The sequence below is a fragment of the Salvelinus namaycush genome, chromosome 6 (assembly GCF_016432855.1).
Source record: "Salvelinus namaycush isolate Seneca chromosome 6, SaNama_1.0, whole genome shotgun sequence".
Classification (NCBI taxonomy): Eukaryota; Metazoa; Chordata; class Actinopteri; order Salmoniformes; family Salmonidae; genus Salvelinus; species Salvelinus namaycush.
In genome coordinates this window covers 13,088,127-13,115,598 of record NC_052312.1, presented here as the reverse complement: position 1 = coordinate 13,115,598, position 27,472 = coordinate 13,088,127, and the positions used below count along the sequence as shown (strand labels likewise).

The following is a 27,472-nucleotide window of genomic DNA, read 5'->3' as shown; positions in this document are numbered from 1 at the left end:
CACCAGTCGTCCTTCCCTCCATATCAGACATAGTGGCTGACAGAAAATTATATATTTCCTACCATCAGAAAGGTTCAGCTGCCTCTTTCACCCATCGTCACTTTACACAACAATCCATTTAGTCTAGATGAGGTCTCATCGAGGTCGCCAAAATATTGACTTGAAATTAGGACAGCTGCCTCGTTTAATCATTTTTGCGTGTTCTTGCTTTGGGCAAAAGTGAGAATTTTGCCAGATGCTTTGGCTTTTCTGAGAACTAACAAACAAGGACAACATCATTAAAAAGTACCTGAGAAGCAGGTGTACAAAACTAGCAAAACAAATAAGGAGTTGTGTACGTGAAAGCCGAAAGGCAACTGGCACAAAGCATCATGGGAAGGCTGGACAACTAATGGTGAATTACCAGTGTTTGGAGGGAAAGCTGATCCTAGATCTGTACCTACTGTAGGGGAAACTTAACCCTGTAGTGCTTACCATAGGAGAAAGAGGAGTGCAAGATGTCAGTCTTGGAGTCGTCACCTCTTCGGTGAGGGAAGGGATCCCTGAAATTCACAAATTGGGTAGGGCTGAGTCAAACGCTGACACCACATGAAAAAGGCCTTTCTTTCTATGCATGTCCCATTGTATGGTGTCTCTCGACATGCAGGTTTTTCCAACCTTTTAAAGAGATTATTTTGGATCTAAACTACTAGAGTAAACACAGAAATAACACCCCCACCCACCCAGATCCACGCCACACTACTTTGTTCTGTGAATGATTTATTCATGAGTAGTCTGATACTAAATCTACAAAACAGCTTTTTTATTTTAGTCCATGCATGGCTCACATTCATTTCTCTTCTCGGTTTGGTGCATTGGTGAATTCAGGTGACTGAGAAGAGTCAATACCAATTGTGCCCTAACAGGAATGGAGCACTGAATTGAGGGTTGTCAATACAATAGGCTATAGTGTGGCACTATCACCTCTTAAAATCAACTAGCAATAAAGTTCAGTGATCTACAGACGCATGTAAAGAGATTATCTACGTACATTAAGGCCTTTTAGAGATTTCACTTACACATTTTGACATGGATTTCTTGGTCAAGTAAAGTATCTACACTGAGTGTACAAAACATTATAAACACCTGCTCTTTCCATGACAGAATGACCAGGTGAATTCAGGTGAAAGCTATGATCCCTTATTGATGTCACTTGTTAAATATACTTCAATCAGTTTAGATGAAGGGGAGACGAGGCTTAAAAATGATTCTTTAACCTGAGACATGGATTGTGTATTCGTGCCATTCAGAGGGTGAATGGGAAAGACAAAATGTTTAAGTGCCTTTGAACAGGGTATGGTACTAGGTGCCAGGCGCACCGGTTTGTTTCAAGAATTGCAACACTGCTGGGTTTTTCACGCTCAACAGTTTGTGTGTATCAAGAATGGCCCACCACCCAAAGGACATCCAGCCAACTTGACACAACTGTGGGATGCATTGGAGTCAACATCCCTGTGGAATGCTTGACAACTTGTAGAGTCCATGCCCTGACGAATTGAGGCTGTTCTGAGGGCAAAAGGGGGTGCAACTCAATATTAGGAAAGTGTCTTAATGTTGTTTTTTTTCACTCAGTGTATATAGTCCCATATAGTCGTAGTACTGACTCATCGAAAACAAATCATTCACTCATTGAGTAATGTATTTATATCATATTAATCCATTTGAATTATATATTGTACTATTTTGTTATAATGACTACACTATTGTCAGTAGACGCTGGATTGTGTAACGCATTTTGGTCAGACTGGTGTTGGCCCATCGACTGACTATGCCTCTTGGGAAGAAAGCAGTCGTCAGCTAGTTGGGATCATTATCACCAGACACACTGGCGAGCCGACACTGAAGACCCTAGCACAACCTCGGTAGATTCTGCTCTTTGTGCACGTATGTAAAAAAAAATGTTTTTTAAAGGTCACGCTTCACTCTCAGAATGGGTTGTTTGCACCGTCTAATTATTCAGAAATGGCAGAGATTTTGAAGTTGAGTCGAATCATAACATGAGTAGCGAAGAGATTATAGCTGGAGGCAGTGAGTGAATAAAAGGTGTCTCAAAAATATCTGACTAGAACAGAATGAAAAATCTAAAAGTAGTCTATACAGTGCATTCAGAAAGTATTCAGACCCCTTGACTTTTTCCACATTGTTACGTTACAGCCTTATCCTAAAATCCTCAATCTACACACAATACCCCATAATGACAAAGCAAAGACAGGTTTTTAGAAATGTTTGCAAATGTAAAAAAAAAAAAAAAAACTGAAATATCTTAAATAAATATTCAAACACTTTGCTGTGAGACTTGAAATTGAGCTCAGGTACATCCTGTTTCTATTGATCACCCTTGATGTTTCTACAACTTGATATGAGTCCACCTATGGTACATTTTATTGATTGGACATGATTTGGAAAGGCACACACCTGTCTATATAAGGTCCCACATATTGACAGTACATGTCAGAGCAAAAACCAAGCCATGAAGTCGAAGGAATTGTCCATAGAGCTCCGAAACAGGATTGTGTCAAGGCTCAGATCTGGGGAAGGGAACCAAAACATTTCTGCAGCATTGAAGGTCCCCAAGAACACGGTGGCATCTTCCTAGACCTGGCCACCTGGCCAAACTGAGCAATCAGGGGAGAAGGGCCTTGGTCAGGAGGGTGACCAAGAACCCGATGGTCACTGACAGAGCTCCAAAGTTTCTCTGTGGAGATGGGAGAACCTTCCAGAAGGACAACCATCTCTGCAGCACTCTACCAATCAGGCCTTTATGGTAGAGTGGGCAGATGGAAGCGACTCTTCAGTAAAAGGCACGACAGCCCACTTGGAGTTTGTCACAAGGCACCTAAAGGACTCTCAGACCATGAGAAAGATTATCTGGTCTGAATAAACCAAGATTGGACTCTTTGGCCTGAACGCCAAACATCACATCTGGAGGAAACCTGGCACCATCCCTACGGTGAAGCATGGTGGTGGCAGCATCATGCTGTGGGGATGTTTTTCAGCGCCAGGGTCTGGGAGACTAGATGAACAGAGAAAAGTACATTAAAAAACCTGCTCCAGAACACTCAGTACCTCATACTGGGGTGAAGGTTCACCTTCCAACAGGACAGCGATCCGAAGCACACAGCCAAGACAACACAGGAGTGGCATCGGGACAAATAGCCTAGACAACGCAGGAGTGGCTTTGAGACAAGTCTCTGAATGTCTGTGTGGCCCAGGCAGAGCCTGGACTTGAACCCAATCGAACATCTCTGGAGAGACCTGTGCAGCGACGGTCCCCATCCAACCTGACAGAGTTTGAGAGGATCTGCAGAGGAAAATGGGAGAAACTCCCCCAATACAGGTGTGCCAAGCTTGTAGCGTCATACCCAAGACGACTCCAGACTGTAATCGATGCCAAAAGTGCTTCAACAAAGTAGAGTAAAAGCTCTGACTACTTATGTAAATGTCATATTTCAATTTGCAAACATTTCTAAAAAACTGTTTTTGCTTTGTCATTATGGGGTATTGTGTATAGATTGAGGGGAAAAAATTATTTAATCTATTTTAGAATAAGGCTGTAACAAAATGTGGAAAAAGTCAAGGGGTATGAATACTTTCCGAATACACTGTATATTAACTAAATGTCTTAGTGTTTCAAATGATCTTTTAAGAGAATCAACAGCACACAGAAAATATCACTCCTGTTTACCTTGTCAGGTGTACCTCAGGTTTGGGCCTCAGCTCTTTGGACGTGAAATTCTCCACCACGGGCGAGTCCAGGTTGGCCGAGCCGTTGCTAAGCCGGTCGCTGCTCTCGTATCCCGACTCGGTGCGCTGGATCTTCCAGTTGTCGCTGCGCACCTTCAGCGCACTGACCTTTGACCTGTCCTTGCCCTCTGACTCCAGTGAACTGCGGCTATCGCCCGTCTCGGGCCGCTGCTCATCCTCGTAGATGGTCATCAGGCTCTTGGGCTTGTGCTCCTCACTCCCGCCCCATGTGAAGTCCTGGTCCTGTTCCCTGTCTCTTTCGTGGGAGGGTGGCGCCATCTCTTGGCTGGAGGGTCTCCGGTGGGGACTGTGCTGCCGGTGCTCCTGACTCCCTCCACCACCACCGCTTATCACACTATCCACATTTAGCACCTCGCGCATGGGCTTCCATGGCCGACTTGGCCTGCTGCTGCTACTGCTGCTGGAGTTACGGCCACCCTCCCGGCTCCCAGGGCGCTTCCGCGATTCCTGGCTGCTGTCCGTGTCGTAGCCGTTAGAAAGCTGCTCTAGTCTCCGGCTGTAATGGCCGCCACCGGAGCCCTCGCTGCCGCTGGGCAGGGCTGGTAGTACCTGGACCCTGGAATGGGAGTGAGGAGGCCCCTCGTGAGAGGAGCACCTGCCGCCAAAGTGGGGGGTCCTCTCTGTCCTGGTGGGCCCTTTGCCCTGGCTGGCATACAGGCGCGTATCCAGGTACTGCTTGAAGCCGTTCTCCGGCGGGGAGGCGGAGCGCGAGTATCTCTCTGATATTGGATCTGAAGGAAAGAGAAGCAGAATTTTATGAGAATGTATTCAAGTGTAGTGTTTAGGAAGACATAAGCACACATTTTGTAAGGACATTGTCCAAGAAGTCTGTCTGCTACTTACAAGGATTTGGTAAGCTTTTTCTACAGATATTGCTCAAGATAATTTACCCTACACGTTAAAAGCTGCTGTCCTCTTCAATTTGTTGGCTACAATGAGGTAGAAAATCCTCTAGCAAAACCTATTTAGAGCTTCATTGCAAGAAGCTGTTATTCCACATGACAAGACAAATTTGTTCCATGTTTTCCTACAATATGAGACAAAATAAACACGTTGGGCGACCTCTGTCATTACAAGGTCGCCAAGGCTTGTCCGAAAAGAGGCAAACAAAACCCACTGAGTCGCATCAATTCATCTGAGGCCAAAGTAGGGTGCGAAGGGAGAGGACCTTACATTCTTAGGAAAATAACCTTTTCTGGTTGATGTCGCTAAGAAAGTCTCTTTTTCCACATGGGAAATGCTGATTCCAACATTGCCCTCGAGCTGGCGTAGTATCCAAACTGCCACCCTTAATGCCAAATGCCAGTGTATTGTGACACATTGTCAAATGCAACAATTCTGACTTTCAATGTCATTCCAAGCCAGCGTTTGCTAAGGAAGACCGCAGGGGTGTAGTGGAGTATGGGAACAATGAGTTTGTGGTCTGTTGTACGTCTGTAGACAAGAGGGAGGTGTAAATAATGGACGCCGGGATTCCGTGTGTGTCTCCGTGGCATAGCAGTATGGGTAACAACCTCACGCTGGGACATCTGTGGAGATATTAATGATGAAAGGTGGCCGTGTGCGTGTGTGTGTGTGTTTGTGTGTATGTCTGTATACAGTGCCTGTATACATACTCCCTGCTGGCTGTCCATGACTCCTTGAATAGAGGAGTCTGTGGCCTGGAGATGTGTATGACTTTGAGGACATAGTGTTTGTGTGTGTGTGTGTGTGTGTGTGTGTGTGTGTGTGTGTGTGTGTGTGTGTGTGTGTGTGTGTGTGTGTGTGTGTACACACAAGTGTTTGTCTTTCAAGGACACCGAGTCACGCCGGCCACTTTCGAAAAATATGATTAGACTGGACATCTCCACTGGAACAGTACAGTGATATGTTATTCAGGGGGAGGGGTATGCAGTAAGGTTAACTTGCTAAATATATGCCCTATTCATTTCCGTCTAACTTTATTTACTGATAGAGCTCTTCAACAAAGACTAACAGAAGACGCACTAAGGGACAATTACTCAACGTTAGGATGACCGGGTCCAATGGCTCTGTTGGATGGAGCATTGTCCTTCCAACATCACGGCTGTGGGATTTGATGCCCACACATTCTACATATGTCCTGGTTTGGATATACATTTTATAACTGGAAGCGGTCTGGTATAAAAGTGTGTCTAAATCCCCATATTTATATTAATTAATAGCATGACAGGGTGTGTGATCTAGGATTGAGGCCTGCACTGAGGTCTCAGGTGTGCAGAGAGAGTTATGAGAGGTTACAATCCACAGCGCCTTAGGATGGAACCTCCCCTGAGAGACGGAGTCGCTATGGCTAGGGAATCTGCTGACAGGGAGCGCGAGAGTTAAATCACCTCGAGTGTAACTTGCTCTGTTCACATGGCATGTGTGAGAGACTCGTGTGATATTTGATGTGTGATTCTGTGCGCTTGTGTCCGTCTATGTAACAGTTTCTGTGAACTGGTCCAGCCATGTGTGTGCGTGCATGTGTACACACGTGCGACAAAGACAGTCTAACTATGCGTGTAGCGATGCTAACACGGCATGCTTGTCAGTTAGGATTGGAAGCTAAATGTCAACACAGTTACTGTGCTAGATGAAAACAGGGAAACGTGTCCTGGTAACACCAACTGCAATATCCCAAATGGAGCCCTATTTCGTACATGGTGTACTACCAAAACCCTGTGGTCAAAAGTATTGCATTATATAGAGAATAGGGTGCCATTTGCGATGAAGCCAATGTCTCCCATTGACACCAATTCTCCCTATTTGACCTGAACGCTAACTTTCTTGTTTTGCTATTTTTCTAAGTGTGAAGGGACGGAAAATCGTTAAAAGACAACAGCCACCCAAACCATAGGCTGTTCTCTCTGTTTCCGCATGGCAAGCGCTACTGGTGCATCAAGTCTGACACCAACATGCTACGGAACAGTTTCTATCCCCAAGCCATTAGACTGCTAAATAGCTAACAAAATAGCTACACGGATTGTCCAAGTTGATCCTTGTATTTTATTTTTACACTGTCTCTATGCACACTCATAGTGCCATACACACACTGACACGCCAACACACACACACACACACACTCCCTCACATACAATCATCATATACACTGCTGCTACTCTGTTTATCATATATCCTGATGCCTAGTCACCTTACCCCTATACATATCTACCTCCATCACTCCAGTATCCCTGCATATTGTAAATATGGTAGTGGAACTGATCGTGTGTATAGCGTTAAAACTTGAAACTAAAACGATCAAGTACCTTTGAAGAGAGCTAGCCTGGGCACGAGCAGTATTATATATAGATTTATTCCGCTTACTTTAACTCACCTCCAGCCTCACCATTCATCAAAGCCATGATGCTAGCCTTTGTTAGCCTGGTGCATTCAATCATAATGGGACGTGAGCCTGGTGCTAACAGGGTGGCTGTGGGGGCTAGTTCAATTTCAGTTCCTAGCACCTTGCCCCTAGTTCCAACCCGTTTGGTGTTCACAGAAATGTAACGACAGGACAGGTGAGAGAAATACGACAGAGGGTTAGAGAGCAAAGAGGAAAGGGGTGAAGTTGCCTGTAGACACTGACCTATGATCAATTTGGCATTTTCCTCCAATGGTTCAGGTTAGGCTTTGGGTATGCTGATCCTAGATCCGTTCTTATGAACAATTTTAGAGATTGCTTTCATATTGATCTACCTTTAAGTCCCCCACCAACACACACACAGCAAGCCACAACACCTTTGAGGGACTACTTATGGTTGGATGGGAGAAGGTAGACTATAGGAGGGTGGTAGTGGGTCTCATGTGGCCATAGATGTTGCCTTATTTCTATTGCTGGCCTAGATATAAGCGATATGGGTCCAGGGCCAGGAGTTCCATGATCCTACTCTCACATACTCTACTAACTCTGTCGTGTGAACACTCAAGACATTGAAATAGCACCTACAGACAGCAGCTAGGAATCCAAATAGAACAGGGTATACACACTACCATGCTATTCAAACACTACCACAGTATCCAGTAGTGAGAGAATAGAGAACGGTACGTGGAAGGGCCTGATTCAAAAGGGAGGGAGACATGATCCCCATCCTGACACATTGGCCTGGTAGGCCATTACAGTGGAATGCTGGTTTGTTGTGCATTTTTATGTTGGTAATGATGTATTGCATGTGTACTGTTTAGAGCATTGTGTCAAGGATAATTTTCTATTTTCATTGGTGTGTGTGTGTGTGTGTGTGTGTGTGTGTGTGTGTGTGTGTGTGTACATAGTGCAATGCCACTATAATTTCATATCAGTTACTTTTCCTCCCTGTGTGTGTGCGTGTGTTTTTATTCAACCTTTATTTACACAGGTTTTTTTTCATGGAGTTGAAATCTCTTTTTCAAGAGAGACCGTGTCCAACAGCAACAGGATGAACAAAGTTTCAGACAAAACAACTTACATGCACTAACACAACATTGAACAAAACTATAGACACACACAATACAACAATTACATAAACACAAATGTCATAACTAAAAAAACAGCTGTCCTAAAGACAATACCACTCTTCTATGATATTTACGTCGACCAAGGACATGTGTGTGTAAACTGTGTGTGTGTGTGTGTGTGTGTGTGTAGCGCCATACCTTGGTAGCGGGCGTCCTGTCTCCTCCTGTCTGTCCTGTCCTGGTCTCTCCTGGAGGGGTGCATTCCCCGGACCTCCCCTGCCTTCATGACCACCTCTCTGGAGATGTCCTTCAGACGGCTCTTAGGATCACTGGTGCCCAGCTTCACTGCACAACAGGGAGCAAGAAACACATTCTAGACTACATTCTATAACAGTCATTTTGAGAAACAAAGTGACTTCCAAGACACAACACAAGGAAAACACACCAAAAGGAACAAGTCGTCAAACACGAAGGGGTAAAGGTACAGTCCTTTCTACTGTACCTCTAATCCCAACAAACTACAGTCACTTAGGCCACCCCCACCCCCACCCCATCTTCCACCTCCAACCCTCCACTACTCCTCCCTTCCATCCCCTGACTAGCCCCCTGGAGGCATTGAACAGTGCTGAGTTTAAGGAGAAGTTTAGGGCCGATCGATGTGCTGATGTACTACGCCAAGCCTTTCTGCTTCACGGGGGGAAATGCAGTGAGATGGAACCCGCGGAAGACATTTTCTCTCCTTCTATCCTCTCTGAGTCATCTCTGTAGCTTCTCTCGTAAAGTAGGAGAAAGTCAGATACGATGGATAGAACTAGAAGCATGTGCTGCGGTCATTGAAAATGCCAAACAACTCTGTGTAGCACAGAAAATGTGCTCGAAGAGGCTCTCTGTGAATAAGAACTGTGAAGTTTTCGGCTTCGCATTGAAATCAATGACGAGACAATTTTGCAAATTGCACAGTCACTCTATTGCCTGGATAGAGTGTCACGAGGACAATTCATCACTTTTCCCACAAGATACTTGACTGCTATTATTATTATTTTCAGTCATTCGGGGTGGCCTTGCTGTTCTCAAAATCCCTGAGCGACTGGTAACTTTTCCAGTGCGGGGGGATAGAAAACAATCAAAATGCATAATATTGAGCTGATGGCTTTAAGCAGGGAGTAACAACAAAGGGGGACCTTCGTAATAACAAAGGAATGTGCAATAATAACTAAGGCTGTGTCCCAAATGGCACACACTTTCCAATATAGTGCACTACTTTTGACACTGGTTAAAGGTAGTGCACTATATAGGGAATAGGGTGCTTAAACGAGTCAACCCTTCGGCTCTTTCCTTGCTTCTCTTGTGCACTCTCGCTTGCCTCTTCTCCTTGGAGGTGTATGTGCTCCTGATCCCTCACTCCCATGTGTCCTCATTCCCTTCCTGTTCAATCATAAAGGTCACTTTTCAAACTCTGGCCACCCTCCCTGCGCTTTGGTTGCCTTTATCCATGCCCCCCCCCCCCCCTTCTATAGTAACTCTGTAATCTACCTTGCAATCTTCTCTACCTCTAACCCCATCACATCTTTCAGTCTCTTCTCTCAATATCTATCATGTACCTCCCAAATGTCTCACTCTGATAATACCCATTTTCCAAAGCTATGTGTAGAAATACCCACCCCTCTTCCTGTCTCCCATCATATCCCCCCTGCCCCCAACCCCTTGTCGTACCTGGTCCACGGCCTCCGCCAGTCTGGCCACTGCCCCTGGTAAAGGTGGAAGGGGTCTGGCTATTCGGTTGGAAGCTGCTGGGGCCCAGCAGGGCATTCAGGTTCTCCCTGGTCAGGTCCAGTTTCTTGGGGCCCGGAAGTGGAGAGGAGGGAGCTGGTTGGTCAAAAAGGAGGAGGGGGAACAAATCTTTATATTTGTATTTTTTTTTAGACATATGGATGTCTAAATGTCTCTTCATGGAACCGTTTCTACTGGTGAGACAAACCAGGGTGGGGATCAATTCCAACAAGCAATTCTTAGGTATTATGTTAAACTTCTTATGGCTGGGGACAGTATTGAGTAGCTTGGATGAATAAGGTGCCCAGAGTAAACTGCCTGCTACTCAGGCCCAGAAGCTAAGATATGTATATTATTAGTAGATTTGAAATAGAAAACAGTCTGAAGTTTCTAAAACTGTTTGAATGATGTCTGTGAGTATAACAGAACTCATATGGCAGTCAAAAACCTGAGAAAATCCAACCAGGAAGTGGGAAATCTGAGGTTTGTAGGTTTGCCTATCCAATATACAGTGTCTATGGGCATGTTGCACTTCCTAAGGCTTCCACTAGATGTCAACAGTCTTTAGAACCTTGTTTGATGCTTCTACTGTGAAGGATGAGGGAATGAGAGCTGATTGAGTCTGGGGTCTGGCAGAGTGCCACGAGCTCACTCAGGCACGCTCCCGTGAGAGATAGCTGCGTTCCTTTTCGTTTCTAAAGACAAAGGAATTCTCCGGTCGAAACATTATTGAAGATTTATGTTAAAAACATCCTAACGATTGATTCTCTACATCGTTTGACATGTTTCTACGAACTGTAATGGAAATTTTTGACTTTGTCTGGCCTGCACGTCATGAATTTGGATTTTTGAACTAAACGCGCGAACAAAAAGGAAGATATTTTAACATAAATTATGGACTTTATCAAACAAAACAAACATTTATTGTGGAACTGGGATTCCTGGGAGTGCATTCTGATGAACATCAAAGGAAAGTGGATATTTATAATGCTATTTCTGACTTCTGTTGACTCCACAACATGGCAGGTACCTGTATGGCTTGTTTTTGTGTCTGAGCGCCGTACTCAGATTATTGTATGGTGTGTTTTTTCCGTAAAGTTTTTTTTTTAAATCTGACACAGCGGTTGTATTAAGGAGAAGTTTATCTAAAGTTCCATCTAAAACACTTGTATCTTTTATCAATGTTTATTATGAGTATTTCTGTAAATTGATGTGGCTCTCTGCAAAATCACCGCATGTTTTGGAGGCAAAACATTACTGAACATAACACACCAATGTAAACTAAAATTTTGGGATATAAATATGAACTTTATCGAACAAAACATACATGTATTGTGTAACATGAAGTCCTATGAGTGTCATCTGATGAAGATCATCAAAGGTTAGTGATTAATTTTATCTCTTTCTGCTTTTTGTGACTCCTCTCTTTGGAGTTTTTCTGTGACTAGGTACTGACCTAACATAATCAGATGGTGTGCTTTCGTCGTAAAGCCTTTTTAAAATCGGACACTGTGGTGGGATTAACAACAAGTTTATCTTTAAAATTGTGTAAAATACTTGTATATTTGAGGAATTTTAATTACGAGATTTGTTTGAATTTGGGAACCTGCACTTTCACTGGCTGTTGTCAAGTCGATCCCGTTAACGGAATCTCAGCCGTAAGAAGTTATTAATAAGCATCCTATTACCATTTACGATTTCAGTTAATTCCAAAAATATCTGGAAAAATTTTGACAAAAAAAACTAAAGTTTAACGCGACCCAATTAACAACATTTTTGAAAATGTAACGGAACATTTTCTGTCTTTCTTCTGAAGGCCAGTGATCCGCAGTCACCATCACGACCTGGGGGCGAGGCCAGCTCAGAGAGTTAGAGAGCAGATCATTAAGGGGGATAAACCCCACCCCAAACAAATCCAGAGGTTTTTAATCCTCACACAAATGTTCAGCTGTACAAATGTACAACTTCTTGCCATTGACAACAGCGACGGGTATTATGGTCAAGGTCGAAGTAAAAAAAAAAAATATTGTTTAATGCCTTCGCTCATGAACTCTCGTAGTTCAGTTTCAAATCAAGTATTGATTGAGTGGTACAGAAAAGGTTGGAACACCGTTAGCTAATACACTAATAAAACAGTAATCCAACTAGAGTGCAAAATTCTGGGAACTTTACTCAAATTGACAGTTTTTCCAGAAATCCCGGTTTGGAATATTCCTGGAATCAGGAAACAATAAGCAGGAAATTCGGAAATCCTCCAAACAGGATTTGGGGATTTTAGTTAAGTTACTGGAATTTTGCAACCATAAATCCAACTGAAGTGATGGGCATCCCAAACTTGTTTTGAAGTCCAGCACGTATTTGTAAACTGCACGTATTTTCTGGTCATACAGTCAAAAAATAAAATCTCAAGCACATTGTGAGACTTCAAAATGCCAAAAATGTGGCCCGAACAGACCCATTGACCCAATCACATTAACAAAACAGAATTCAACACTGCAACATGTAGTGTAGTTCCTTTTTTTTTTTTTACAGACTCTCTCCGACTGAATGTGGTGAGGCCGACACTTCACAGAAAGCAATTCACGTGCGTCTGGCACAGGGCTCAAATTTAGACCAAAAATATTTAAAGGGGATGCTAGCCAAAAAGTTTGAGAATCACTGCTCTGTGGCGGTCATTTGGCTAGTACACACTGTTAAAAACAATTTGTAACCAGTCACACCATTGGCAACACTTGCTGGCATTAATTCCAAATTGCTCTTGCCGGAGACCTCTACTCTTAGAAGCACTTATTTTAGGACCCCCTCTCGCTGCGAATTTACTGCACCGACTTAAATATAGCGTCCCCATGCTAAGCATTAATTAAAAGGAACTGTGAATTATAAACGTGGTGTGTGGTTCCTGGGAATCGTCTCGAGTGAAGGTAAGGGGGTCGTTTGGAAAGGGGGGCCATTTGAGTCGGGTCTCCAAAAGACCTAAACCAAGACGACATTTGGTCTCAAGTTGTCTCAAGTCAGAGACCATGAGATAGAGACTGCGTCGCCATCGCAAAAACACCTGAAGTCACATCATGGGTTGATGACACCATGAAAAGTGATTGTACATTTGACTTAATATTGTTGGCATCCTGAAAAGAAGCAATATTTGTGCAGAATTATGATACGCAAATTGAACGCAGTTATATCCCCTCAATGTGCTGTAAATGTTCCATGACTCTAGGGGTAGTGTGTAGTTCTTCCTGTAAACGGAAAAAAAGAATGTCCCTTTGACCGATGTATACCTTGGACGTCTCCGTTGACGGGGGACTTGTAGCAGGAGTGGTCAGTGTTCTGGCGCGAGGTGTCGTCTACGGAGATGGCGCTGCCATCTGGGTTGGAGTAGAATAGGAGGAGGGGCTGGAAGTGGCCTTTGGTGCATTTGGTGACCACATCTTTCCACCGGGTCCCAATCTAGGATAGGGGAGAGGAGACTGGGAGGTCAATAGGAGTGTGTGTGTGTGTGTGTGTGTGTTCCTGCTTGACAGGCAAAAAGGCGAACTGGCATTTTCCCAATGTGACAAGAAAATAAAATGTTACCCGTGTCTTTCTGGCACCGACCAGTTTCCTCATCTCATTAGACAGAGAGGTCTTGTCAGAAGCCAAATGTGTCATTTAGTGCCATTCAATACACATTACTATTTTTGAAGAGACTATTTATTTGATGAGCATCAGTTGCCAAAAGCTAACTATGTAAATGTTAGGTACCTTGAGTACACCTTTCAGAAAATTCTGACTTGTAATTGAATTGGTTTAGACATTTAAAGGGCTTGGGCTCTAAGAAATATTATTCTCAGAGTACATACTATCTTATGCCTCATTTAAATTGATAGTGCACAAACAAAAACCCTGGGAAGAAAATCATTGAAAATGCTTGCTTGAATTCAGGGACATTCTTTGAACCACTACCCTCAAAAACATATGGTGACCATAGACCAGGCATGTCACAAAACGGTTCAGGGAGGAAATTTAATTTTAGAATTCCACACGAAACTCTATGTCCAAGGAGACATTGTTGTGCACTGCGAAAGCACATTGTCCCTTTGTCTTGGATCCTAAGTGAATATTATGCGTTGAAGCAGTTTCACAATCACATCAGCAGAGTTAAATGCGTGCCTCACTACAAAACGCCACAGAGGCAGACTGGAGGCTAACAGATGCTAGTGTGCACCTTAATTAACCAAAGTAAGGAGAAGGAGAGAGGAGCAGAAGGTGTGAAAGAGAGGAAGGAGAAAGAGCAAGAAAGGAATGTGGCAGTAAAATGGGAGGGGGGTCTAATTAAAAGATGGAGAGAGGGTGTTCAAAGTTGACATTTTTCATGTTGGCCACTGATCCCCGCCTGGGACAACAACAACATAGGCTTAGTGGAACCGCTGAACCACTGCTGCTGCAATAAATGATACAAGCAATTATGACAAGAACGACAGTCAACAAACCGCAACCATAAATGTCAAATAAAAATATAGTTTTAAAAGCCATCCATAAACTGTAGGGTATTTCTGCTCATTACTTGGTGTGAGGCCGTAAGAGAATGAGTAGCAACACAGCAGGTATATGACGTGTTATTTGGTTGGCTCGGCTGCTGTGCTGTAGCACTCTGTCCCAGTCGGGCTGAAGTGCATACACAGCACAAGCTGCTGCTGGATTGACTGAGCCAGCCAGCACCGCAGTCCAGTCAAATGGACTGGACACAGACACACCCAGTGTTGTACATTATCATTCTCACATATGCATGCACACACAACATACCAAGTCTTACCATAAGTCATTTCGATTTGATATCCTGAAATGTGGAAGTCCACTAAACAGTGTAGCTCAACTGTGGATGACTGATGATGCAATTAACTAGGGAAAGACTGAAGGTGCTTCCACTGGGAAAACCTAATACTAGTGCTGCTGCTGTGTGTGTGTGTGTGTGTGTCCACCCTTGCAAACATGTGTGGGTGTTGGTGGTGGTGATTATTGCAGACTGTTCAACCCCACTGAAGGCTCATCAACCCGGGGGTGGTGAAGAAAGATCGATGTGGCCCTTATAAGAAGATGGTGGAGATAAGAGATGGCTCAGGGACTTCCCTGCTCTCATTCTCTTGTAAAACAGTCTCCTTTTCATCAGCTCAGACGAGTACATTTCTGCACTTTGAGTTGTTGTCTAGGGAGGCTTTAGCTCCAGATAATAGCAGATTTTTATCCCATGATATTTATACATCAGCTTCCTGGAAAATCCTCTCATGTCAGACTGTATTCCTGATTTTATTTCAAATCAACTAGTTGAATCTCTTTAAAGAAAGTTACCGACAAAAATGTTACTTTAGTTACTTGGCGAATTCCTTTTTCTTGTCATAGTGTCATAAAGAGGGAGTGTGTGTGCATCACTACAGCAAACGAGACAGAGGCTAGTGTGTGTGGCGTGCGCCTGTCCATGCATTTATACGCGTATGGTCCAAGCAGCATATGTCAGCACAGCAAAAGTGTGAGAGGCTATGAGTGTCGGTTGAGGTGTAGTGTTTTTACTCCCTTACTAGGAGGACTGCATGTCTTTTTCCCCTCCCTCACCTCTTTGACTGTGGCGTCGTCGAAGAACACCCATTTGGCGGACTTGGTGTGGAAGGCGAATGCACAATAGTGGCGACTGGAGTAACAGATCATCCCAACCAATAGAAGCTCTCCCTTTTTGGCGTGCTCGTCTGTCACCCGGTAGAAGAGCTGCGGACACACACACACAAATTTAAAATTACTTTATTTGGTCAAATTTTGCCCAAAACACTCCCACCCTGTCCATGAGTAATCTTGCCTAAGACCTAAAGACTTAGGTTGGCTCCCTGAACTTTAGCTCAATGGACTAACAGTCTTATCACACAGCAGAACCTTCTCAGTCAGATATACAGCATTTTACCAAAACATTCATGTTTGTCATCCACACGGTATCATTTGGACAGTAAAATTGCCCTTCAACTTGGATTATTGCTGGCATCGCCTGCATGGTAAATTGCCACATCTCTAGCAGCTCAGGCAATCGTCAGTATAATGTCATCCTCCCACCAATTTGAATAGACCGCTGGATGAGGAGATTGTGAAATAGCCTCTTGTTTTTCCTGAATGGCTGGTTCTCTTTGGCCATGGGAGACAATGGATTCCTAGGCAGGGGGAGGTTTTCTCCAACACAGTCACATGAATAGTACGAGTATGAATCAAGCCCTTTGTGGTACTTGGTGGGGGGGTTCTGCTAGACTAGCTAGACTAATCCAGTTCTGGAATGCGCTCAAAACAAGGAGAGGGGAAAAGAGGAATCTGTGCTTGTAGTATTCAAGGGAGATGGTGTTGTGTAATATGTTGGGCCTGGCCTATGCCAGTTTGTTCTAGATTTGTAGCAGGTTTCAGTGAAGCTCAATCCTTTTCTTCTTGAAGGAACAGGGACAGTGTCAGCCAGAGTTGAGTGCTACAAATGAAACCTCCTGTACGCCTATGCCAAGGACACTCTGTACTCCAACATGAACTCACACACACACACCACACCTTCCAGGCACGCACCATTCTATTACACATAACACATATACACATATTCACATGTAACCTTTCTGACTCTCACAAACAATCGCACACAAACACTGTGCTCTTCCATCGTGGCACTGAGGGGGTGTTGACACGATCTGGCCATGCAGCAGGGGCTTTTTGATCAGCAGCGTGGGCCAACTGGGCATTGCACCACGCACTGCTTACGCAACACTCCGACTTACGCAGGGATAAAGCCCACTTTATTTCCCCCATATGCTCCATGGCACCAAAATAAACTGACCCCAACACAACCAGGGCAAGGAACACCAGCTGTGGAGGCTCCAACAAACAAACAAACAAACAAACAAAAAAAGACAGAAAGCAAATAGAGTAAAACAGGAATGCAGTGATTTGAACCATATTTTAGGAGCTCGACCATTTCTAAATAGTGTATTGTTGTTGTTTTTCCTATTTCCAGGGTTCACATTTTGGGGAGGTGAGGTAGCCATTTTGTTTGGGTGCAATCACTGCCTTTGCAATTTTAATCACACTACTTGACTAATCTGTTTTATTACGGGCTGACAGTGGAGAATTAAACATGTTTTAATCTTATGTGGAGGTTCTTGGCCATCAGTAACTTTTTTTCCACAGGTCTTTGGCTTGTCCCTGATCAAAGATCCAACTTTATATTGCCTTATGGTTGTTTTATGACAAAGTGATTGGAAAAGTACAGTTCTCCACTGTGTTTGAACATTTTTTACTTTCTCTACAAACCACCACTTTCATTAAAACGAAACACAAGCGCAGACTGACTTTGACAAAACGCTACATCAGTGTTTCCCAAACTCGGTCCTGGGGACCTCAAGGGGTGCATGTTTTGTTTTTTCCCCTAGCACTACACAGCTGATTCAAATAATACAAACTTAATGATGATATGGTTACTTGAATCAGCTGTGTAGCGCTGGGGCAAAAACCAAAACGTGCACCCCTTGGGGTCTCCGTACCAAGTTTGGGAAAGACTGCGCTACAATATTGAACTGATTTTCGTAGTAATATAATCCATTTGTTGTGCTTTTTGTCCCTGCTGGCTTGCCGTCCTTACCCCAGAGAGGTTGAGGTGTGGCCCCAGTGAGCGAATGACGTCCTCCGTGAGGTCTGACTGGTCTGAGTCCCACACGAAGCCGATGGTGACGATCTCCGGGGAGTTCATGAGGACTCGGCGGATCTTGATCCTCTGGCCACAGTTACTCTGGTGACAGCGAGAGAGGGAGGAGACAGATAACTAGGGGAGCAGGTACTCGTTTGAATTGTGGCAAGGAAACAAAACAGAAAGTGGATTTCACATCTTTAGGAGAACAGCCCTAATGTTGGAAACAAACATCATTATGCTTGTCATCCAGAGTCACATTTACTTATTTTCCAAGCGATAGCACACAATATGTTACATACAGCAGGTTTTTAAAGGACCAAAGAGTTTGATCGGTTTTGTATTTTCATTTTTGCCATGGGAAAAAATATTGCGATACTGCTATCGTCCCAGCTCTATTAGCTAACTAACTAACTAAAGTAACCAGACAACTAAGTCACAAGAACCCTAAATACGACTTCACAGTGGGAGGGGTTTCTGCTGTTGTCTTGCTAGTGACTTTTCGACTTCGCCCCCTACTAGTTGTTTAGTGTGATGAGAATAGAGCTGCATCCTGACTTCGCCCCCTACTAGTTGTTTAGTGTGATGAGAATAGAGCTGCATCCTGACTTCGCCCCCTACTAGTTGTTTAGTGTGATGAGAATAGAGCTGCATCCTGACTTCGCCCCCTACTAGTTGTTTAGTGTGATGAGAATGGAGCTGCATCCTGACTTCGCCCCCTACTAGTTGTTTAGTGTGAGAATGGAGCTGCATCCTGACTTGAGATATGCGTGCGCTAGTTTTTGCACAAAACTGGCATTGACATCAATGTATGATTTTATTAATGCTTGATAGGACAGACACTTACCGGACAGTTGCGGGAATCCCCGATGGTGCTGGCCGCTTGCAGCAGCTCTCCAAATGACTCGTCCCGCCTCTGATACACCTGTTGACTGAGAGAACCAGAAAGAGTGTGAGAGAAAGATATGAGAGAGAGTTTACAGAGAGCGACAAAGCTACAAAAGTCACTCAGTAACCCTAAGAGGAACATGGAGAAATGTGTATTTTGTGTGACGTCAGTAAGCATGGCTTACCAGAGGGCAGTGGTGGAGACATAATGCACTAGCTCAGTGAAGGGCAGGGGGTCGGAGGATGCCCCACAGCTACGGCACACAGACTGCAGGGGAGAGGGGAACAGGAACACAACACAGACACATGGCCGTTAGCTAGGCGCCGCTTAGCCACTGCCAAGCACTAATTATCAAGTCAGCGTGTCATTTCACGAGGTGTAGTAGTTTGGGGGCAGTTATGGGGAAATTACTACTTTAGGGTGTTTGTGTGAACTGTGATGGAAGAGAGTGGAGTGTTTGTCAGTTGAGAGGAAAAGTGGCAGGCGGGGGTGGGTTGTGTTTTGTGTCCGGTCTTCAGACTTCATCTATTGCCTCCTTTCTCAATACTGGGCCACAGCACTGCTGGCTTTTACACTATAGGGCCTCTACCGAAACATCAAAGCAACCCTCCCGCTGGAGATCTACTGGGGTATACAGGTGTTTTGTTCCAACCATACTGTAACTGTAGCACAGCAAACTATTCCGCTACAGTGCACTCGACCACAACGCGCTCTGACCCCAGCGGTCCCAACACCACACAACACCCGATTCCATTAACCTGTTGAGCAGCTGATTAACTGAATCAGGTGTGTAAAAGCCTGCTGGAAGAAGAACTTGCATATCTACTTGCTCTCAGAGTTGGCCAACTATGCATCATCATCAAACCCTGCATCAAAGCTGTCTGATACGTTGACGACAAGACTGCTGTGGGATTTAGTGAGATGAACATCATACGGGCAGGGGGGAATGAGGAAAACCCCCCTCTGTATTGCAGAGTAGCAACCCCACTCTGGAGACGTGACGAATTGGGTAGCTCCTATCTCAGACAGTGATCCATGTGGCTGCTGCTGTACCCCCGGATGGTGTGTGTGTGATCCCTGTGCTTGCAACTGGATATGGACCTGTGTGTGTGTGTGTGTATGCTACCAAATGCTAGGAGTTTCCTTTAACCTGTTCGTAGAGTGTCATGGCAAACTTCTGGTGTGTGATGCAGGACTTGGAGGTGCAGGCATCTGTCTCTTCAGGCACAATGTGCAGGTGGATCCGTTCCAGAATATTCTCCTGTGAAAATATAGCATGACGATAAGAAATGGGTCAAAACAAACAGCTAACAGTTTTCACCGAATCACCATTAGCAAAGTTAGCTTGATCTTATCCAAAGGAATATTCACATTTTCAAATTGAAACTTTGGAAATTGTCCCCCTCTATTGAAATATTAGCAATCATCAGCTAATTATTTTTCCTCAGCATGTATCGCCCTCAACTCACCCTCAGCTATACACTTATCTCCTTAATGTACCAGTAAAGAGAAAAATAATGTCTGGTAAACCAATACTTTCCTCCCTGATACATCTGTATAGTTTTGTGACATTTAACAGCTAGGGAGTTATGCGGTGCCTCACTACTGTAGTTAAGGAACCAGTCTGAGTGTAAGCAGCCTCCACTTACACTCAGACCCACTGGGTTTATGAAAGAGTCAGGCTGCTTTTAGACCATCATTTCACAGCCATTTAATCTGACACTGGCTAATTCTGCTCAGAAATGAATCCAAGTCGTACCGCTGAAGCATTACGGGGCCTTGATTTTGTCTTTAATTTACGCACGTGAACCTAAAATTCACATGGTCATTAGGAAAAAGAGAGAATAGCTATATGCAAGGCCTTGCCAAATATGAACATGCACACAGCGAAATGTACATTGAGAATTAAACCAGTTGAAACAATGTTAGAATGATTCAGATGACATGCCTGACCAAATTGCAGGTAAAAATAAAGGGACAAAAACCTGTGATCTCACGTTACATTTCTATTCTAGCTATATCATTAAAATGGGGTTGTTGCCAAACTGAGAATGGGACATTGGTTACAGAACAAACATTTCGTTTTTTGTTTTGTCTGGGACCTGACCTTCTGACCACCACCTTGGGTTTGATTGGGGTTCTTTCTAAATCATTGTTTATTCAAAACAAACTCCAGTACGAGACGGAAACCACAGGAATCTGAGGTAAATTTTACAAACGGCCTGTGTGAGTAGTTCCCTGTGTTGCCGAGGAGCTCGGAGAGTGGGCTTATTGGTTATTTGGTTTGGCTGGCCTCTCGTTTTCTCATCACCTCCTGTTCTACAGAGAAAGAGCGACTTAATTTTCAAATCCATTTATCCTCCACTGTAGAATGAGCCCTCCTGAGTGAATGACCTCCCCACTTGAGAGCTGCTGCGCTGAACAGAAAATGAGTGTACGTTTGTGCTGAGTAGGTTTACAGCAATTTCGCTACAGAGTCAAACCCAATACTGGCACAATGTACTGGAGTGTACCGTCCCCTAAACCCTATGGCTAAAGAGGAACAAAATCATTAGCGAAGATGAAGTCTAAAACTATAATGTACAGTAATATTCCTAAATCCTGGATGTTTCTTAGTTGGTGTTGAAGCGTCTGAACATTCCTGGTCTGAGCTTGTAATGACATTTTCTCTGTTGGGTCTAGAATGAGTGTTAAAAAAAGAACAAGGTAAGAAAGCATTACTACTACAGTGGAAGTTAGCCAAACTAAGCACAAGTGGACTGAATAGTTATGGTTATAATGAATCATTCAGAGGGCTCATAGAGACATCTTTAAACCACTCGGAGTGATGCTTCATACACAGTGAGGAAACCAAAAAAGGCCCAAAGATGGTGCTTCTGCTTCCATAATCCGCCACTATTATATATTACGGGTTGTGTCGAGGAGATTGGTGGGAGAGGGGACAGGGCTCTTTCAGACGGTGACCTTGCTGAAATCTTTGTTACAGCACATCTGCCCTCATATGTTCCCAACACACATTCCAATCTATCCTTGGGAAGGCCCCAGTCGCCTCTGCTCAGAGGCCCCCCTGGATACCTGGGTTATGCCGGTAAGCTTGGTCGGTCACCATGGGAAACTTACGAAGCACTCTGCAGCATCGTCCATGAAACCGAGCTGAAAGCGGTGCTCGTCCTTAAAGGTCTCTGCCAGGGCATGACGCAGGTTGTCCGAGGGCAAAGCGCGCTCCCGACTGTGCTGGAACTGGGAGAAGATGCCCTGCGGAAAAGGAAAGAAGCTGGGAATTAACCAGACCATTCATTTAATTTGAGGTTTCTGAACAAACCTAACTGACCTTCAAGAACCTGAAAACGAAAACATTTAAAATGAATTATTAACAGCAGTTCAAGGGACAACTACGTGTCAGCAACAATAAAGCCCTAAAAAGTAACTTTAATATATTGTAATTGCTTTCAACAACTGTAAGACTTGATGTAGGGGGTGCATACCTTCAACGCACAGAAGATGCAAGAGTCTCCGAGACAGAAGTGCCCAGGAAGCTGCCTCAGACTGCGTCTGAAGATGTCCAGCTGCCACAGCACCTGAACAATGGATTGAAGAAAATATATTATTGAGAAAGTATTGTCATGTTCATTAAGTTACTCATTTTCCAAACCAAACTCTCATTATAACCCAGACTTGCTCAGCTAATCCTTCCCGATAAAAACCTGTCTTTCATCAAAGGTTAATGGGATTTGTTTTAGAAAACACTCTTTCAGCTCCAAATGTGACCCTTGTTGGCCAGTTAATAATTATGAGTGGAAATCAAGCTTTATCCAGCTTTACTTCACCTGTCCTCAAACATTCTCAACCATGGATTTGGGGCTAGTGATGGCCTTCCTTGTTAGATGGTGCTTAGATTTAAAAGGGGGTCTCTGGTTGAGTCAGGCCATGAGGAGGACAGAGGGAGGGAGGGAGGGAGGGAGGGAGGGAGGGAGGGAGGGAGGGAGGGAGGGAGGGAGGGAGGGAGGGAGGGAGGGAGGGAGGGAGGGAGGGAGGGAGGGGAAATTAAGAGGGGAAGGAAGGCTACTGTTCCTTGGAAACATAGCCCTAGGTGTCAGACATCTTCACCCAGCTCAGCCATGTCTCGCCCCCTGAGTCACGGCCTGCAAGAGTGACCTCACTGCGGGATGATTGCACCCATCAACCCTGTCGCCAACTGCCATCCCACGAGCCAAAAACAACCTTCCAGTAACTTGCCGGGACATGCTGACGAATATAGTGACTAAGCTATGGGCTTTGAGGCTGTAAAGTAATGCTGGTGTTGGTAAATATTTTTGTCCGGAGGGACATGCTGTCGAATCCTTTCTTATAACTATGCAACGCTAACATGAGTGACGTAGCCTACTGGAAATGAGAACATGTTTTGTATTGACTCGGCTTACCAGGTATTGCAATAAAGGGATTTGGCATTGTTGCAATTTACATTAAGCTTTTACTAATGTCCCTAATCAGAGATTAACAGTGTCTCTACATCCATCCCATTGTTCTAGATACATAACCATTCAAAAACAAAGCATTTCTGTTCATGGCCATTACCTCTGCTGCATATGAAGAAAACATGCAGTAATAATTTACTATTTATTGGTAAGTTAGGACTCACCTGCACTGCACTGTTGAGAAAGCAGCTATTCTGCCCCGGCTCGTTCAGCAGGCCTTTGGTGGGGGCTAGAGACAGCATGCTCCCCGGCTGGTAGGATTTGGCAAGATTGCCCCCCGGCTTCCTGAAGAACTTGGCCCATGCCATTTGATAGAGTGTCTGCCTTTGGACGGGAGTGGAGTGACTCAGTGAGGCAGACTGGGGCTCGTTGCTGGTAGCGGTGGGATCTCTCGCCCCGTTAAGAAACGAACCCCGACAATCTGAGGCTACGTTATTCCGCTATCAGCAGCTATTTTCTTGCTACACATGGGCGACTACTGCCACCTCTCCACAGCTCGATAGGAAGGTGATTTGACCTTGTCCACCACTTGGAAGAGTCTTAAATGTCACAAGAAAACTGGATTTTAAATGTTAAGTCACTGGCTAGGAAGTCTTTTGAATCCAGAGAAAATCCTTTTAAAACAGATTGCTAGTCTGATTGTTCTTATGCATAGCTGTTTGACTCCTGAAGTAGGGGTGTTAGGCATTCTCCAACCTGGATCATTCTGCACTGGGGATTCAGTACAGGGATGGGAGGGGCTGTGGGTACCGGTTGTCTCTGGGGACTCTCCACATTGGCCTGACGTTATAGAGCAGTCAAATATAATTGATCGTCCCTTTCCAAGGTTCATCCATAGCGAAGATCTATCCAGGCAGCTCTTACCATTGGATGTCAATTGGGTCTGATCTGTAAAAGAAAGAGTGAAAGGAGCCTTGAGTCACAACAAAATATAATAAATTAACTCAAAACAAATGAATATCCAGGAGAAACATTCTCGAGGACCTATTGTGCAATACTGTATGACCTTTATTGAAAAAGGGGTGTTTGGATCCTTCTAGTCAGTAAATTATATTTCTGGCAATAGTAAACAGGTTTCACCTATTTCCAGGGCAGTAGTTGACCCCACACTCTTATAACATATGTCAACAAAGCTTATACATTCACTTTTTGGACCACCCTTGTTCTAATTGTCATTTAATATACCCCCCTCATTCTAAACACATTTATTGGAGTGAGGGAAAACAAAGTAATTATTGATCAATTACAGTTCACAGTATCAATGTATAAAACATTACCAAAGAGGACATTGTTTAGGTCTTGAGAAATCAGGTCACAAATTCCAAAGTCCACCAAACTAAGATATTATATGCAACTGTGCATGCATATTACATGCTGTAAAGCTTAAACCTTTCGTCATCTTGTCACTTTGAATAGTCGTGCCCCAGCTACCGAGTTGAAGGTTGAACAATAATGGGAGCGATGCCAAGTTATACGGTAATATCGTCTGTCCAGTAAACAATGTAGTGCAAATAAGCTAGTTGCAGCATGCCTTCCTTCAGGTTCAACGCCTGGTCAATGGCCAGTCTTCAACATTAGGTCACATAGTGCCTCTCATAGCCATGCCAACGTGTGTGTGGAGCGGACTTAGCATTAGGCTAACATGGCAGACAAGGAATTATCCTGCCCAGCCTGACCTGCTGCTCACCATAGCCTCTCAAAACATAACTGGGACACGTGTCGTAAACCATTTGAGACTCAGTTGATCCTGGAAGCAGTGCAGCCCACATGCTCAAGGGCCTACCGGCACACTGAACTTCAAATGCAATAATGCAAATGCAATAACCGACCCGTAAGGCAGCCACGACAGAGACAACATAGAGCTGTTTCCCAGAATGCTGCCGGTGTCATCTGCAATGTGTCATCTGCTCGCTTTGGACATGCTGGTTAAGGGTTGTTTAAGTACAATGCATGTACATATACTGCTAAAGGAGCCGGGCAATTCAGTACCAAGGTTATTAGGGTGACACATCCCACTGGGGAACCAGCAGACCACAGTCAACCAACAAGCTTCCTAAAACATGTGGTGTTTTGTTGTTCTTATCTGTGTTTGAAACTTGTAAATGTTAGCTGAGAAACACAAAGGATTCTATACGAATGTGTATTCTATTCATTAGTGTTACCCATATAGCTAAAAATGTGGTTAGGGGAAGTTATCAGACAAGTGGGATAATCACAGGAAATGATCTAGAAGCTATACAATGACACTGAGCAGCAGTTTCCACTGTCATACAATTCATACTTCTGTTTTAAGTTAGGCACCTCTGAGTACACGATGATGCAAATCCTGTATTCCGCAGCTCACAAGCACCCATGTAGAACAGTGAAGTGCCATTCATAGCTTAACAATCAACAAATAGATCCACAGCATTAGTAATCTACTGCGACTGGTAGATACTGTGTGTTAAGGCATGCAGTCAGAAACGGACTGGCCATAGGGCAGTTCTGGCGAATGACAGGTGGGCTGGTCCATCTTTAGGGGTTTTATGCAGAGAATTATCATCATTTAACTGATAATGAGGGTTTGAAAGAAGAAGAAAAAAATGGGCCAGAGTTGGGGCCTTGACAGAAAGAAAAATGGGCCATTGTGTTAGAAATGCACAGGCTACATTGGCACTAGCATGACAGACAGCAACCAGACAGGACCAACTTATGTCTCAACAACATAATAGTCCAAGGTCTCTATGCTACCCTTGTTAATAGAACCAGCATCCATTTGTCTGATTTTAATATTATAGTTTATTTTAAAAGCACAGTGGCTATTGACAACATGTTCTGCAGTTTTACCTGCGCGGTCATGCTATCATTCTTCCTGTCATAGCTTCTCTATACCAGCAGGTTAGGTATGCTGTGTGTCAGTTTGGAAAGAAACACCATCCCTGTCTCCCTGGTGTGCTGGTATTCAGCCAGTACAGGTCAAAACAATGTCTGCTGCTCATACTCTGCATTGTCATGTCCTCTAAGAATGCTGTCACCTGCCCTGACCACGGGGGTATAATCCTGTGTGACCTACAGTCAATGTGATATGTTAATTGGTATCTTTTTCAAACCAATGGGAATGTAATGACTGCCGCTACACAAACAAAAGCCTTGAGAAGAGTCAATGGCCTCAACGACGCTATAATTCAATGAATCTGGCAACAATAACGCAATAATGATTATCAATGGTGACGAACGAGGTAACAAATCACAAGGCCTCAGGGGCAGACGGATTACCAGGACGTGTGCTGAGAGCATGCACGGACCGACGGGCAAGTGTCTTCACTTTCAGCTTCTCCCTGGCCGGGTCTGTAATACCTACATGTTTCAAGAAGACCACCATAGTCCCTGTGCCCAAGAACGCCAGGTAACCTGCCTAAATGACTAATGCCCCGTAGCACTCACGTCAGTAGCCATGGAGTGCTTTGAAAGGCTGGTCATGGCTCACAACACCATCATCCCAGAAACCCTAGACCCACTCCAATTTGCATATTGCCCCAACAGAGCCACAGATGACGCAATCTCAATTGCACTCCACACTGCCCTTTCCCTCCTGGACAAAAGGAACATCTATGTGAGAATGCTGTTCATTGGCTACAGTTTAGCGTTCAACACCATACTGCCCACAAAGCTCATCACCAAGCTAAGGACCCTGTGATTAAACGCGTCCCTCTGCAACTGGATCCTGGAATTCCTGACGGGCCTCCCCCAGGTGGTAAGGGTAGGCAACAACACATCTGCCACACTGATCCTCAACATGGGGGCCCCTCAGGGGTGTGTACTTAGTCCCCTCCTGTACTCCCTGTTCACCCACAACTGCATGGCCAAGCATGACTCCAACACCATTATTAACTTCTTTGGGCTCATTGGGACGCTAGCATCCCACCTCGACAACATCCGGTGAAATTGCAGAGCGCCAAATTCAAATTACAAAAATAGTAATAATAAACATTCATGAAAATACAAGTGTTATACATTGGTTAAAACCTCTACAGGATCGGTGGGTCCCCCGCGGGACGGTTGAGCTAACGTAGGCTAATGCGATTAGCAAGAAAATGTCCCAGGACATAGACATATCTGATATTGACAGAACGCTTAAATTCTTGTAAAATCTAACTGCACTGTCCAATTTAGAATAGCTCTGACAGTGAAAGAATACCATGCTATTTTTTGAAGAGTGCACAGTTCGGAACTTGAAGATGTATTAATAAACCAATTAGGCAGTCTTGATCCAACATTTTGAACAGAAATGCAATGGTTCATTGGATCAGTCTAAAACGTTGCACATACACTTGCCATCTAGTGGTCAAAATCTAAATTGTGCCTGGGCTGGAATAATACATTATAACCTCTGTTGCATTTCAAAGATGGTATAAAAAAATATATATATGCAAAATAATGCATGTTTATTCA

The 27,472-nt window shown here is 44.2% G+C and overlaps 1 protein-coding gene across 2 annotated transcripts in view; it reads right to left on the bottom strand.

The window, feature by feature from the left end:
• LOC120049658 (inactive ubiquitin carboxyl-terminal hydrolase 53-like) overlaps window positions 1-27,472 on the bottom strand; it is a 60,892-nt gene that overhangs the window by 17,265 nt on the left and 16,155 nt on the right. For both annotated transcript variants that reach the window (XM_038995994.1, XM_038995995.1), the window contains exons 2-14: window positions 23,206-23,929; window positions 22,052-22,144; window positions 21,687-21,821; window positions 19,717-19,827; window positions 18,751-18,833; window positions 18,525-18,609; window positions 17,633-17,779; window positions 15,592-15,741; window positions 13,284-13,452; window positions 9,949-10,101; window positions 8,434-8,580; window positions 3,725-4,535; window positions 475-542 (exon numbers count right to left, since the gene is read on the bottom strand). In XM_038995994.1, coding sequence (XP_038851922.1) covers window positions 475-542; window positions 3,725-4,535; window positions 8,434-8,580; window positions 9,949-10,101; window positions 13,284-13,452; window positions 15,592-15,741; window positions 17,633-17,779; window positions 18,525-18,609; window positions 18,751-18,833; window positions 19,717-19,827; window positions 21,687-21,821; window positions 22,052-22,144; window positions 23,206-23,349 — 2,296 coding nt within the window. In that variant the 5' untranslated portion in view covers window positions 23,350-23,929. The remainder of the gene's footprint in view (window positions 1-474; window positions 543-3,724; window positions 4,536-8,433; window positions 8,581-9,948; window positions 10,102-13,283; window positions 13,453-15,591; window positions 15,742-17,632; window positions 17,780-18,524; window positions 18,610-18,750; window positions 18,834-19,716; window positions 19,828-21,686; window positions 21,822-22,051; window positions 22,145-23,205; window positions 23,930-27,472) is intronic.